Consider the following 15,420-nt stretch of genomic DNA (forward strand, 5'->3'; position numbering starts at 1 on the left):
CCGTCTACATTGCTTGATTTTTGCTCGGAGAGAAAGTGTCACTCATAGTTGTTGAAATGTCACTCATAATTACACAAAATTTTTTGAAAATGTCACACATAGCAATCTGAAACCTTGGCAGCTATGATTAGAGCGCTGGAGCTGCGGTCGTAGAAGTTGTGGTGGCAGCCGAGTAGGATTCGACATTGGCTATTTTGACGATGCTTGTTCTGTTTGCCGCCCCCCCCCCTACTTTCCCCCTCGCCTCCTGTGGGTAAAGGACTGTGCTGTGCACGTAGTTCTTCTCTAATAATGCCACCACAGTGTAACACATTTTGAAAAGTGAGCCAGGAAAAATATGTCGGAGCTGAAAGTTGGGGAAGGTAGTTGCAAAGTAAGATGCACTTCGGAACCAAAAAGAAATTAGTATGGTTAGTGTTTTAGACAAGACTCTGCTTCCGTAGAGCCGCAGACATGTTAAACATGCCAGTTTCACAGTGGAATACCCTGCTGAATCAGTTTACATTGATTTAAGGCTGAAAAGGAATGATTACGAATAAAATACAGTGCCGCAATAATGCCGCTAAATTTCCACTTTTGTGCCGCTAAATTTCCATTTTTGTGCCGCTAAATTTGACAATCTATGCCACTATATCCTGGGGGGGTCTGTTTAAATAATAGTTTTCACCATACAAACAGCTACATTTTACCAATGAAGTCAACGAGTTTCTCTTGACATCACAGCCATATTCTAGCAAAAAACTGTATGTTGGTGAACAATTGGTCTCATCTATTTTTCTTTGAAAATCTTTCAAACCGTTTGCATCTGGATTTTAAAAAGTAGCTAACAGTTATGAAAGGCCAGAATTGCAAGAAAATGGCACAGGGTGGGACACAAATTGCATTTTTTTTTTCAGTCAGTCAAACAAAACTTTATTTGATTTGTTAAAACCTTAAAAGTACATTCCACATTCCGGGATAAAAGAAAAGACAGCAGCAAAACATGGCAATATTCAACAAGAAAAAGAGCAGCAGCATAACAGGATAAAATTAAGACCACAATTACACCTCAAGATACATGAAAATTAACTTCTCTTGTTCCTTTTAAAACGGAGTATAATAACATTTATTTGTTAAAATCGCTAAAAATGTTCCTATATATACACCTTCTTCAGAATGCAATTTTTACTACTATTGTCCCTTAGTATCTCTACCTTTATTCAAAGATAAGGGCTACACTATACATGTTCTTCTGCGCATTTGAGGAACAGCCTAACTTTATTCATATATTTCCCCAACACACAGGCTATATCTAAATTCTCCATTTCCACCAAAAGAGTGGCAGCTTGCATTCTGTGCGTAATCTTATATTTTTTTGAAAATCGGACATAAAAACTCCTTTCGAAGGTCTAAAAATCTCGTACAATCTAGTAAGATATGTAAAATATCGCAGGTGGTTCCTAAAGTGCAGGTGCATTTCCCATTACTTCCTGTCATTAGGTTTCGAACCCCGTTATTTGCATAGCCTGGGTTTATGCCAATTCGCATTTCCAGGACTTCTCGCCTCAGACTATGGCTGGGTAACCAATCCACGTAAGGGAAATGTTGACTGCTCTCCCAAGCCACTTTCATATGTGCTACCGAGGTTTTTTGAGCAAGGTATTCCCGATCATAACTACGGGACATATTGACTCCTTGAGTCCTTAATTCTTTTTTCCCAAATATTATGGGGTCTTGCGGCAAGCGTACCTTCAAATCTAACATCCAATAAGCCTTGCATATTGAGGCTCTCACCTCTTGGTAATTTCCTCCTTGGCCCATTGGGAAATTTTAGCAGTTTCTCCTACTCCCAAACGCTGCCAGAAGCGTACAAGGCTCATACAAGCTGTAATAGCCCAGGAGGTTATTCCCAGCTCCAGTCGTGCTGCCTGCACCATAGAGGATTTTGGCAGAGCAAATAAGCTTTTTAATATATTTCCCTCCTCTCTATCCCAGGAGATCTTACCACTGAGATAAATAACCTCGGCTCCATACAGAACTTGTGGGGGGACCATTGCTTGATAGGCTTTTAAGACGGGTCTATCTGACCTTTCACCATAGGTGTTATTAAAGCTTTTTAGGCCTTTGACCGATGCCAGTGCCCTTATTTTTAGGTCTCGCGACCTATCGATGTGCGCAAGCGCATCGAGCGGAGCGAGAATTCAAGTGGCGAAAATCATCGTCAAACCAAGGGCTTTCAGCCCCGCGGTTTTCATACAGTTCACGTGAACCACGTGATTAAACATATACGCGCATCGGCAGCATTTCTCCTGCAGGCACGCAAAAGGCTCTCTTCCCTCCCATCAAAGCCATCAATCACCCTCCCACAGGCTTCCCCAGCGCTGCCCCGCCCCCTGCTTCACGGCCAGGCCATCTGCTCCCTGCCAGACCTCGTTTAACTTGTTCCCTGCTTGCCCCCCCACCCCCCACCACAGCAATGCCGAGGGCTGGTTTCACTTTCAGCACGGAAGACTTAATTTTTTTTATTCAATGCTTGTTGTTTTCGTTTTCTTTTCCATGCCCCATGTGTGTACATGTACTGGCGGTCTGCTTGAGTATGGTTGCAGGTGGAAGATATTTCAACGGTTTACAGAAGGGGGCCACACTTGTTTATTTACTTAGTTGCACAAGCGTGGTCCGCATCGACAGTGCTTGTTTATTTATTTAATGACTTAGTTGCACAAGCGCAGTCCGCTTCGCTCTCGTGTCTCTATCCTGCTCTCTCTCTCGTGGTTCTGTTCAATATCCGTCTCCTTAAGTCTTGCTCCCTCCTCTCTTTCTCGCTTCTTTCAGTCTCTTCCAGTCTTGCCGTTTTGTCTCTCTTGCTTGCTGTTCTCTCTCTTGCTCTCCTCTTTCATTCTCACTTTTATTCTCGCTCTTTTTTATTCTTGCTCTTCTTTCATTCTCGCTCCTCTCTTTCATTCTCGCTTTTCTTCTCTTTCATTCTCGCTCTTCTCTTTCATTTAAGCTCTTCCCTCTCTCTATCTCTCCTGCTCTTTTCTCTCCCTCTCTCTTTCAGCCTCCCTCTACCGGCACTCACTTGATCTCTTAAACACACAGAGCTCAGTCTTCAGCCCATGCCTTTAACAGGCGAATGAGGCGGGGGAGAGATGCCCCAGCAGGCTGTTACCACCAGTGCCTCCACTGAGCGGCACTGCCTCTTTAGTAGCGTATATCGTCCACGGCCGATGTGATGACTGGTTCATGCTGGCTTTTATTTTACAAAAGCTGAAATTCAGCACAATGAGTGAAACATTGAATTGCATTGGTTTTCAAGTTTAGCCCCTTTTACACTGAGGCAGATTGTCAGAGGCTGCTCAGTCACAATTCCTCCTGTGTTGCAGAGCGAGCCCAGCACGCAGGCCGCTGTTCTGCTTATAACCGAAGGGTGTACGTCTGGCACAGGGGCAACTAAAACAGTTGCCAATCGCTTGGGCTATCTATTTAATTCAGGATCATCTTGGGTTGAGGTCCCTTAATTGTTACATTTTCCAGAGTTAAGTAGATGAGCAGGGTGCCTTCTGATAAATTGAAAGTGTAATTTTTGTACAGGTTTGTGCACCAAATTATTACTAGCTCACTTAATGGCTTTGTTGTAATGCTGTAATAATGTGGAAGTGCAGTGAGTTACACAAAATGAGGAGCCTCACTGCAAAATGTGGTCATTCGTAAACACTGTGGGTTGTATGTTTTCTAAAGCCCTATGCCCCACTTGATTTCGACCCTCTCACCCTCTTGGTTGATCTTGTTTGGTTTTTTGTAGCCACAGAGACCAAGTTATTTTAAAACCTACATAAGAACTAAGCCCTACCATCATCGGCTCTTCAGTGTTATTAAGATTGTTGAACCGGTTTAAGGGAGATCGTTGACCGCCACTTTATAAGTAACTGCCTTTATATTGAGCCTCTGAATTTATAGTAATCTAAATTGTAGTGACTCCAGAGCCAAGTTTAGGTTGCAACAAGCAGCGCTCTCGATTGTACATCTATAATGCATGGCTGTAGGCAACAGTTCAACTTTTAAAGATAGGATGTTTCTGCATCCCGTGTTTAGGTAATCTTACAATGGCTAAAAGGGCAGTAAAATAAAAACACCTATTGCTGCAGGATTTCACTTATCAATGCCCATTAAACAAGCATCCAGCCTTGACTATTTTTTTACCCCGATATGTCTATCACTGTCTACGCCCTTTCGCAGTCTGTTGTTAATTTTGTGGTCTGGAAGTAGTGGGGCTTTATGCTAAGCTGCCCTTTGGATGTGTTCCTCTATTGCAGCATCTTTCTTTTGCCATGTTTCTTATTTATGCAGTGTCCTCAACAGCAAATGTGGCTAAACGCATTGGAGTGTTTTGCATAAGCACCTATTACATTACACAAGGTCAGATTCTGCGTATCTTTTGTATGTATTTATTTAGTTAGTTACTTATGCTGGCAAGTGCATTGCTAAACACGTATAAGGTCCCAAAGGCCACTGCAAATCAAAACACATAGGTAACACATACAATTCTGACAACATAAAACAACATATCACATACATACACTCAGTAATACATATCTATAATACAATACCATTAGCAAAGCAAATGGCTTTAACTTAAAGTCAAGACCTGTTCGCAGTAGGAAAGTTGGAGCTATTGGTTTAGTAAATGACAAAGCCCTTTATGTTTTTAAAATGAAAACAAAAATAAAAGGCATTGTTATTTGCAATTGTAATAGCTCCAACTTTCCTACTGCGAGACCTATTGGCAACACCAGTGCTTGTTAATGCTTGCAGGTGTGTATGCCATTTCAAGTTACCCGAGAACCACATTCCCAAATATCTATAGTTGGTCACCCTCTCAAGCAAAGTTGTGCCAAGATACCACGAGAACTTCACTTTCCTTCTCCAAAACATACAATTTTGGTCTTATCCATATTTACCACTAATTTTTTACTCGTACAGTAATCTTTAAACCTATTTAGTTTTCTCTGGAGGCCCATCTCCGTTTGATCCATAATTACTAGATCATCGGCATAAAGGAGGCATGATATGTGCCTTCCTCCCAACTTCGGGTTCGCCCCTCTGACATCTAATATTTGGGGTAGGTCAGCTAAAAACAGGGTGAACAGCAGGGGGGCTAGGACGCACCCCTGTCTTAAGCCATTCCCAAAAGGGATTCTCCCGGTCAGCCCTCCATCCGTGTCCAATATTATCTGTGCCCAATTTTCTGTATGTAATGCTTGGACAAGGGCCAGCAGGTCCTCCTGAAGTTCATACCCTGCTAGTGCGGACCATAGCTGATCCCTGTCCACAAGATCAAAGGCTGCACGGAAGTCAACGAAACAGCAGAATAAATTACTCCTCTGATCAATTGACTTCCGTGCGATGGACCACAGAGCAAAACAATGGTCAATTGTTGAGTGGCCTTCTTTGAACCCCCCCTGCTCTGGGGGTATTAACTGTTTGTCTTCCACCCACTCCTTTAGATTACCTTGGCAAAGACCTTTTCACCTATATCTAAAAGGTTTATTAAGCGGTAATTTTTGGGGGTGTGTACATCACCTTTTTTATGGATTGGCCTAACAATAGCCCCTTTCCAATTTGCAGGGAATTCATCTGTATTTAGGATCCATAAAAACATGTTTGAAAGGAACTCTGCCCACCATTCTATATTTGTTTTTATTATGACAGCTGGCAGGTTGTCAGGGCCGGCTGCCTGTGTTAAGTTTAACCTAGATATTATGGTTCTAATTCGATCTGGGGGAAAGTGGGTTTTTAATTCTTCACTTATTCCTAGCCAGGCATTTACCATTATTCCCTCCCTCATTGGCCATTTCCCATAAATTTCCGCTAGATAGGTCAGCCACTTGTCTTCTGGCACTGAGCACTGCATGGTCCCTTGTGCTTTTCCCATACAGTCCTGTATTAACCTCCAAAAGCCTTTCACATTTTTGTCTTCAATTGCCACGAGTAAATTATCCCAACATTTGCCCTTAAAACACCTTTTTTTTATCTCTAATAACTGTCTTATATTTTAGCTTCATTTTTTTTAGTTCTGATACCACTTCCTCACTATAGTTACCTCTGTGGCGTCTTTCTTGTTTCCTAATACCGGCCTTTAGTTTCCGGCATTCGGCATCAAACCAGTGTTTGTTATTATTAGGGTGTAATGTCGCATTATTTACTGGTTTTTGATTGTTACACTTTAACTTAATCCGGAGGCATTCCACCAATTGCCTTATTATACCCTCGTACCAGGCTATACTTTCTTCTGGTACAAGGTTACCCAAATTCACAGTTAGCTGATATGTACTTAGTTTTTGTATATATTCCTCGGTGATTCGTGTTGTTAACCGCTTGGGGTATTCTACATCTACTGATAGCACTTGTCTTCGCGGGGGGCCATTTACCTAAAGTTCAACATGCAGTGGATAGTGATCACTACCCTCCACCCCCAGAATTTCGAACTGTTTAATAAGATGGAAATGCCAGGCCTGTATGAATACATAATCTATGGGGCAGAATTGTTGCCTTACCTTAAAGGTACGCTTCGCAGGCCTGTCTGGTTTCTTTCTACCGTTGGTACATACAAATCCCATGACCTCCAACAGTTGCCCGAGCTCATCATCTTTACTTGAAGTCTCACAGCTGGGAAATTGCGCCCGCTCTATTTTATATGCATCCAACAAGTCCTTCAACCAAGAGTCCATTGTTTGAGGGTTCAATTTATGGTTGAAGTCTCCCAATATTACGAGCACATCCCTTGGAAACCGGTTACCCACCTCATCCAGGTCAGTTTTTAAGCGTTCCAAGTCTGCCTTATATTCATTTACTTTCCCTTTCTGAATACATACATTTATAATGCATAGGCTTTCACCCCCCAACATGTTTGTTGTTCGCACTCTATTGCCCAGTGCCCAGTTACACTGTAGTTCCAGGGGTTCAATGTCCTTGGCAATCCTTGTAGAAATCAACGTCATCAAACCCCCTGAAGGTCTACCCACCGTGTTCCTTTTAGCGGCTTTTACATAATGAGTAAAACCTACAGTAGCAGGGATTTCGCCACACAGCCAAGTTTCCTGGAGGCAAACGATATTGTTTTTCCTTAAGATATTTTTAAAATCTTCCTGTGTCACTATTCTATTGTACCCATTTATGTTCCAGGTCATTATAGATAGGCTGTGCGGCGCTCCTACTTCCTAGTCGATCTCACTCATAAAACCATCTTCCTCACCACTCATATTTGCCAACTCTCTGTATCTGTTCCCAGCAAGTACATCTTCCATATCCCACCTTTGGTCATTGGGTCTTATCATGATTTCTAGGGCGTCGTTGGTACCTCTCCCCAGATTGATCATTTTTATTTGTCTATATCCTAGAGCTGCGTGATTTCTGAGGAAAGGAGTCCCTATCTTATCCGAGAATACATCCATCCTTTTTAGTATTCTTATACCTTCCTGTAGCATCTCTGTCTCTGCCTTTTCTATAGCATCCTTTATTAGGGCTGAGTGGAGTAAAACCTTAGTTATTTCCTCCCCCTTACTGTTTACCGTGAACCCCACTTCTTTTAGATCATCAGTGCTAACATATCTTAGACTGGGGCACTTTCCAAATAAGGATAGTAGCTGGGATCGATTCAAGGGGTTTAATTTCATAGTTCTTTTCCCCCCTTTCGCCTGTCCTATTGGCTCTACAAATATCCAAGTGTCAGTGGGTGTTACTGTCTGCTGATGTTGGCGATTCCCTCCTATCGTTACTCCCCTTAAGTGCCTACTAGCTTCTTCTCCTCCCCCTTTTTTGGCCCCCTTCCAGTTACTTGGGTGGGGTCCCTCCGCACTTGGGGACATGTCCCTCTCCCACTCTTACGCTCTTTTTTACCCCTGGGGGATTTCTCCTGATAGCCTTTTTGTTCTCTCCCATATCCCTCCTCGTTATGCCCTTGGGTTGTTCTTCAGATCGGCTGCTTTTTTGCCCCTTTCTCTACGAAATCTAACTTTTTAGATCCTTGCCTTGCTACCTTGTTTATTGACTTATATATTGGCGTTCCCCCCTCCCCCCCTATGATCCTGGTACTTTTTAGGGTAGCAACTGGGTCGGGCCTTAATCCCTTTTCTTCGCCTTAGTATATTAGACCTTCTATATCTCTCATCCCCCATACCTCTTTATAAGCATGGGGCGGTAGGATACGTATTCTGTTGGTTCATTCTCTGGCGGGCTAGTCACCTCTTCCACTTCTTCCCCCCTGGCCGCTTTATTTTCCTCCTAGGTTTCTATAGGTCTTACGATTTTGGGCATCAAGTTTTTAATCTGTGCTAATTCCCCATTTATGCCCTTAAATTGGTCACAATGTCTTTTTAGAATGTCATTATTTAGTACTGTAACCTCTAGAATTCCCTGCAGAGTCTTCTGGAGCATTAGCATAACTTAGAGCATGGATTGGCCGTTAGAACCCGTCACCTCCAGGCTACATAAAGATATGCCCGATACGTCTATTCCAACTGTTTTTGGGGACCCTAGATTTTCATGATCCTTTTGACAGGGAACCTCCTTCGTAATGTTCCCTTCTCCCAAGGAGTCACTACAGACTACTCGTTCTTCATTCACCATGTCTGCTCCTAAATCCTGGGTGCAAATCGACTGAAACATCCTTGGCGAAGATGATAGATGTGGTTCCATTGGTATCTCAGCTATGTTAAAGTCAGTCTGATTCAAGGCCTCAGTGCTTGATGCAGCCAGATCCTCGATAGATTGCGTGGTCTCAATTTCAATTGTCTCCTTTTCTGCTCTTTCCCCTTGAAATGTTTGCCGATAAAATCCTTAATGGTTTTTGATACCACCGACCCCCCTTTTGCGCCTGTTGACCTGGCAGATGCCGGCGCTGGCTGCAGGGTTGTGCTTGAATGGGGGGGGGGGGGGGGGGGTTACTCTAATGGATATTGTTTTGCCAGCGGTTGGTGCTACCATCTCATTATTTACGTGAGCCAAGCCTTTGGGTGAGCAGGTCGCGTCCGCTGTTCCAGACTTATTTACAGTTTTTTTGCTGTTTAACACTCTGCGTGGTTTAGTTTTCCCTAGGGCCATTGCTTTTTCCTGTGTCCTTACTTTGCATTCTTCTCAGCTTCCCACAGGTTACGGAGGGGGTTCCTTCACCTTACTTCACTCCGCTCTCCCGCAATCAACGCTGGCAATGGCTTGGCGGCGCGGCGGCTCCCGGTAACCACACACAGGCGCAGCGCCCACACTCACGTCCCGTCCCGCTCCAGAACCGGACCAGCCTCCAACAGAGAGTTCAACACCCACAACACAGGTGAAAGCAGAGGCTAGGCTTAGCAACAGTGGGGATGGGCGGAAGGCTCAACGTGCTACAGGCTGACTTCGCTTGATTCACTTGACTTGAACGTTTCTTACTATTTCTTTATGTTCCTTGGGTTACGCAATATGCGTGGGGGTCCTTGCATCTCCCATCAGTACAATGCAAGCAAGCAAAACGAGCAAAACAAAGGCTGGTTCCCAGCGGGGCGCCCTTGTCAGCGACCAAAGCGGGGGCAGTGGCACCCCCCTGCGAGACCCAACCGCAAACCGCCGGCCGCCAAAAAACGGGATTGACTCACGATGGTGGCGGCTCGCCGACCGACCGCGGCTCACAGCTCCCGGTAATGGTGGCTCGCTCGCTTTTTTCCAGCAGTGGCGGCTTGCTTCTCCCGGGAAAAGTAGCTCACTGTAGCCACTCTGCTGTGCGGCCGTGCAGCCGCTTCTTACTCCACATTTACTTTTCCATGCCATTTGAATAATACCAACACTGCTGCATGATTCTGCCTTGTATTGCAGCCCAAATTCAAGAGCCCCAGCTGGATGCCACGCAAGAGTGGTCTAGTTTATGACAGTCAAACACAAATTACACCCTTTTGGCTTACCTTCAAAAATAGTTATGTTAAAAACCATTGAAAGCACAGTTGAACAATTTCAAGGTAATCAATCTAATGTTTGAAGACAGATAAAAAATGGGAGGTTTCCCTCTAAGAACTACAGCTCCTTAACTCTTACCCACTACTCCAGTGGTTCCATCTCCAATCTCATCATCCTGGGACTTTGACAGCTCCACCATTAATTTTGCAATTTGGTGATCTACATCCATCATACTTAAAATGGTGGCACCGTCGTTTGTTACAGTCACCTCGCCATCTTGATTCACCATCATTTTATCGAGCCCTGTGGAAAGCAATCCAAATCAGTAAATGAAAGAAGGAAGTTATGTTGTGCATTCCCACAAAAGGGTACGTATATACTCACCATTGGGTCCAAGAGAAGTTCGAAGAGTATTTGCAACTGCTTTTGCTGCCATTATGTGAGACTGAAAAAAAGGGTTCATTTGTAAGCCAGTCACTCAAACATAGTTTATTTCGTATTATTTCAAACGCATAAAAAGTACAAATATAAAAGTCAAGTTGACAACCATTGCAGCAATAAAAGATTTGAGAGACGTTACACCATGTAATATAGAGCCATAATTTCATAACTTTATCAATGTTGGATAAAACAATCCATTAAAAGGAAACAGTTATAAAGGCAGACGTCTTCTACTAGCCACTGCCCTTAGGTGGGATGCAAGTGATTGACATATAGGGATCTGAAAGCGGTTAGATAAAGTGCAGGGTAATATTGAGCAAAGTTCTACTTCCGTAGCACGGGAACTAACAAAGCGTTCCTTTGGGGCCCATAGAGTGCAAAAGATTAGGATATGAAACATTGATTGAGCTGCTCTCCTGTTGCACAGGCATGCCCCCATGTACATGTTCGCTGGGAAACCAAACATTAATGGAATGTAGTTCATCCTAAATCAAATTAGGATTTATCTATGCTGTGGGTTCCATACAAATGAGATATAAGAATATAAAAGAGCTTTAGCCATGGGAAAAAGGATATATATGCAATTATTAAGAAGGATATATCTGCAATTATTATTGATTTGTGTCTCTCCCATCTGTCATTTGCCATTTTTTCAAGATCTTTTTTACCTTTACCTTCGAAAACATGTTACTCTGCAGGGGGAACTTGTATATTTGTTGGAGATCTAACTCCGTAAAGGTGTTCTTAACATGGGATCATATGGGCAGGATTCAGTTTTGAGCAGTTCCTTAGGATCGCCTGGTTCAGTTGTAAGAATTGTCTTGATCAAAAAAAAAAAAAGTCAATCTAATCACATCCTCGAGATAAGGTAAAGCTGGTTCTGAATGCGGTAGGCAATTTGCACAAGACCGGGGAAGTGAAAGCAGTTTGTTTTACAAGAGCTGGGCCTACCGTTCCCCAGATCGGTGCCCCGTAAGTGGCACTTGCCAGCATTTTCTGTGAAAATATTAGTAACATTTCTGAAAAGGGCTTCGAGACAAGTTTTTTTAGAGAGGTTATCCAAAAATCCCATTTTCCAAAGGGACCTTTCTGTTTAGTCACATGTTTTTCCAGGATAACTTTCCATCAATTGTTACTCACAGATAGGTGAATAAACCAACCACCACCAGTTTCTGATCCTCTATGTGAAAATTAAAAGGTTTCTTAGTGCAAGGACCGGCAATTAAAACATAGGATTTTGGGACATTAACACTTAGGTCTAGGCTAGCCATACAACAGAGTAGTCCTGAATTTGTTTCTGTAGTGCAATCAGGATTCTAGGCAGGAGCACTGTGTCACCTGCATTTAAGAGGATGGGTAAGGGAGATGATTCTTTATAAGGAATGTCCTTCGTGGAGCAACTTAAATTTGCCTCTAGTCTATTAGTGTACAGAGAGAACAGAAGTGTGGCCAGAACGGTCTTACCCCCTCTCGATATTAAAGGCCCTTGTTCGCTCTCGACTTCTAACATACCGGACAGATGCTGTTGCTTCTGTGTACAGCTCTCGAATAAAAGCAATGATGGGAGGTACACTCCCCTTTCTACCATTATCGCCCATAGTTTACAGTGTGATACACAATCAAAAGTGGATAATAAATCCACGAAAGCCATAAATAACCGGCCATCCTTTGCTAGTCATTGTAAGTCTTCAGGTTCATGAACTGATTTAGTTGAACTCATTCACCTAAAGTCGACCAATTTTGCAGTGCAAGCACACCTCCAGATATCAAGTGTTTTATATAAGCTCACATGTCATTCATTCTATTGGGGTGTCTTATTACATCTATACCCCTCCCCCCTCACATTACACATTGATGGGGAGTCTGGAATATGTTGTACAGCACTGCCCTTTGATAACCATGTTATTCTGGACAGTGATGGTATATGAAAACCATGCTACTAGTGAGCTTTTATATAGCGAAAATCTATGAATTATAAATATTACAGAAAGACAATTCCATTCAAATAGTAGTGAATCAAAAACCAACCACATGACAGTGACATTATCCATAAATTCTCTTACTGTGAGATCAAAAACACATGGCATGATAAACAATGTATTCGGGAACAAGAGGGGTGGGTTGCTCAGCTAGTCAACTTAAGCAATGTGTACTCAACTAAGACAGTCAATATGTTATAGTGCCCACAGAAACAGATGTAAAGTAAGTCTTATTCAAATACAGAGAGAGTACAAGACAGTGCTCGCAAATGGAATTGAAGAAGCTGTGGTGGAAAAGGTTCAAAGCAGTAATTGCCTCCGGTCTCACTTCGAGTCTACAGTGCATAAAGTTATGTTAGGGCCTAATAACTCACTATTACCGTTACCTCTAATTTAAATTCTGGCAGCTACTTACTCCTTCCCATCCCACATCCTGCTATTTTGTTTACTCTCTTCCCTGCCTTACCAAACCCATGCAGAAGAAAGACTACCGACAATGCACTCTTGTTCCTTACATCTACCATGCTCCCTGAACTTCATCTTGCTTGGCGCACCACAGACCAATTTGAAGAATCCTTAAGGTGGCATAAAGTACCATACAAGATATCATCAAAACACCAACCCCTTCCATGGATTTCTAGAGTAGGACGCTGCAAACTAAAAGAGTTACCTTTTTGGTAACCCCAACCCATTTAAATCAGCCACCTATTGGAACTTCAATCAATCAGGGTTTTGTGGAGCGTGACTACTCACCCGGATGGGTCTCAAGGCCCATGGGGTGGGGGGGGGGTTTTTGGGGGGGGGGGGGGGGGGGGGGGGGGGGGTGCAGGTCTTGGTCTATCAAGGAGGTGGTCTGTCGAAGAGCCAGGTTTTGAGGTTTCTAGTGAAGATGGGGAGCGGTGTGGTCTGTGAGGTGAAGTGGAAGGGCGTTCCAGGCTCTAGCTGTGAGGAAGGAGAAGAAATGGCCTCCCGATCTGGTCTTTCTGGTGCGTGGGACCACAGCGTAAGAGCTGGGCTGATCGAACGGGGTCCATTGGGGTGCATGGAATTTGAGTCGGCTGTTCAGGTAGGCTGGTCCGGTATTGTGTAGGGCCTTGTGTGCGTGGGTGAGTATCTTGAAGGTGATTCTAGTCTTGTCGGGGAGCCAGTTGAGTGTAAGCAGGTGCTGGGAGATGTGGCATTGTTTTGGTAGTTTGAGGACCAGTCTTGCGGCAGCATTCTGGGTATTTTGTAGCTTGAGGGTGAGGTTTTAGTGTATTCCGGCGTAGAGTGCGTGATACATCGATGACCTATACCCCATATTAAATCTACGAGGAGGGTGCTTGATGTTTGAAATATCTTCCTTGGGATCACTACTGGCAAATTGGTGAAGAAGTAGGTAATGCGCAGCAGCATTACCATTCTAGATATGGCACGCATTCACGGTTTACCTCAAACAAAGTCACAGCGTAACCACCGCAACGTTGTTAAGGTTGCATTCAGCCAATCAGAGCATCCCAGCTGGCGAGCACTTTCGCTATTTAACTCAAACATGCCGTAATTTCACTACGTAATGCCACTACCAGAGATATCCCTGTAATGTTTGGTTTTAATTTCACAAGAACTACTGAACGGATTTGCACCAGATAACAGAAAGCACAATATGTGTAACATCTACCTTTCTGCCTAATTTGGTGTAATTTCGTCCAGCGGTTCAGGCTGTAGGTTCGACAAACTGCGCTAAAATTATAGGCAAGTCAAAAAAGCTTGTCCTATGGAAACCAGGAGCCACAGAGCTGTTTGAGATGTAAATTATGCAGCAAACATCTTGTAAAAATAAGTCTTCAAAATTCAAAGTGTATTGCTTTAACGTGCGGACTAAATGAAATAAACCCTTACCACTGCTTTCTTTTTACAAGATTTACATTTTACCTTTTGTACTATGTAATGGCATACGCTCAGGGGTGGAGTAAGAAGAACGAACGATTTGGGCCCCTATTCCTGTGATATTTGTCCATCAAGATACTTTACATTTTATAATGTTTTGCAACCATTATCACCATATTCGTAAAGGTTTTCTATTGCTCATATTGAAAGATAAAGTCTTTATGCAAGTATAGCCTGCATTAGTATACTTACAGATGCTGAAAAACCCATGCTTTAACATTGCTAGGTTTTTTGATGCAGCGGTAAGGGAGAGAATAAAAAAGCCTCTGATGTGGTACATATCCGTTTTATCATATTTATAAGTTCAATGCTTTTAGCAAGATGTTTTTGTTGTACAAGATCGCGGTTTTAATGAAATTTGTATCTTTAGGTCCTCTCTAAACTGTAATGGGAAAGGGAACAAGCATTTGCAATGCAATAGGTCTCGCATTAAGAAAGTTTGATCTATTGGTATTGTAAATGACAAATATTTTATTTATGTGTTAGTTTTTAAAATAGCGAAATTAATAGCTTTGTCATTTACAATGCCAATAGTTTTAACTTTCACAAACGTGACACCTATACCATTTGTAATGCAATATGTGTTATATATACACATGACTTAGATGTGTTAATATTACAAATAACAATGGCTTATTTTTTTAAAATAATTAATACTTACATAAAAGTTATTGTAATTTATAACGGCAATAGCTTAAACTTTTGTAAATAACTTTTGGGAAGATTATGTTCATTGTATTTTATTATGTTGAAAATCCAAGAACAGCAGTGAAATATTAACATCTTTGTGTGACATTTGTAATAAAGCTTGAAACATTGAGAGAACATATTAGAACCAGTTGTTGTTGAATGGTTGCACAGAGTGGCGCCGTGGCCTTCAGTGGCGCCGAGTGGCCTTCAGTGGCGCCGAGTGGCCTTCAGTGGCGCCGAGTGGCCTTCAGTGGCGCCGAGTGGCCTTCAGTGGCGCCGAGTGGCCTTCAGTGGCGCCGAGTGGCCTTCAGTGGCGCCGAGTGGCCTTCAGTGGCGCCGAGTGGCCTTCAGTGGCGCCGAGTGGCCTTCAGTGGCGCCGAGTGGCCTTCAGTGGCGCCGAGTGGCCTTCAGTGGCGCCGAGTGGCCTTCAGTGGCGCCGAGTAATGCCGTGGCCTTCAGTGGTGCTGAGTGGCGAAGTGGC

General features: G+C 43.2%; 1 protein-coding gene across 2 annotated transcripts in view; it reads right to left on the reverse strand.

Moving 5' to 3' along the window:
* Positions 1-15,420, reverse strand: part of CCT5 (chaperonin containing TCP1 subunit 5) — a 220,244-nt gene that overhangs the window by 175,946 nt on the left and 28,878 nt on the right. For both annotated transcript variants that reach the window (XM_086965270.1, XM_086965271.1), the window contains exons 3-4: positions 10,288-10,348; positions 10,042-10,206 (exon numbers count right to left, since the gene is read on the reverse strand). In XM_086965270.1, the coding sequence (XP_086821396.1) occupies positions 10,042-10,206; positions 10,288-10,348 (226 nt within the window). The remainder of the gene's footprint in view (positions 1-10,041; positions 10,207-10,287; positions 10,349-15,420) is intronic.

This window comes from Lissotriton vulgaris, chromosome 4_1 (assembly GCF_964263255.1).
Source record: "Lissotriton vulgaris chromosome 4_1, aLisVul1.2, whole genome shotgun sequence".
Lineage (NCBI taxonomy): Eukaryota > Metazoa > Chordata > Amphibia > Caudata > Salamandridae > Lissotriton > Lissotriton vulgaris.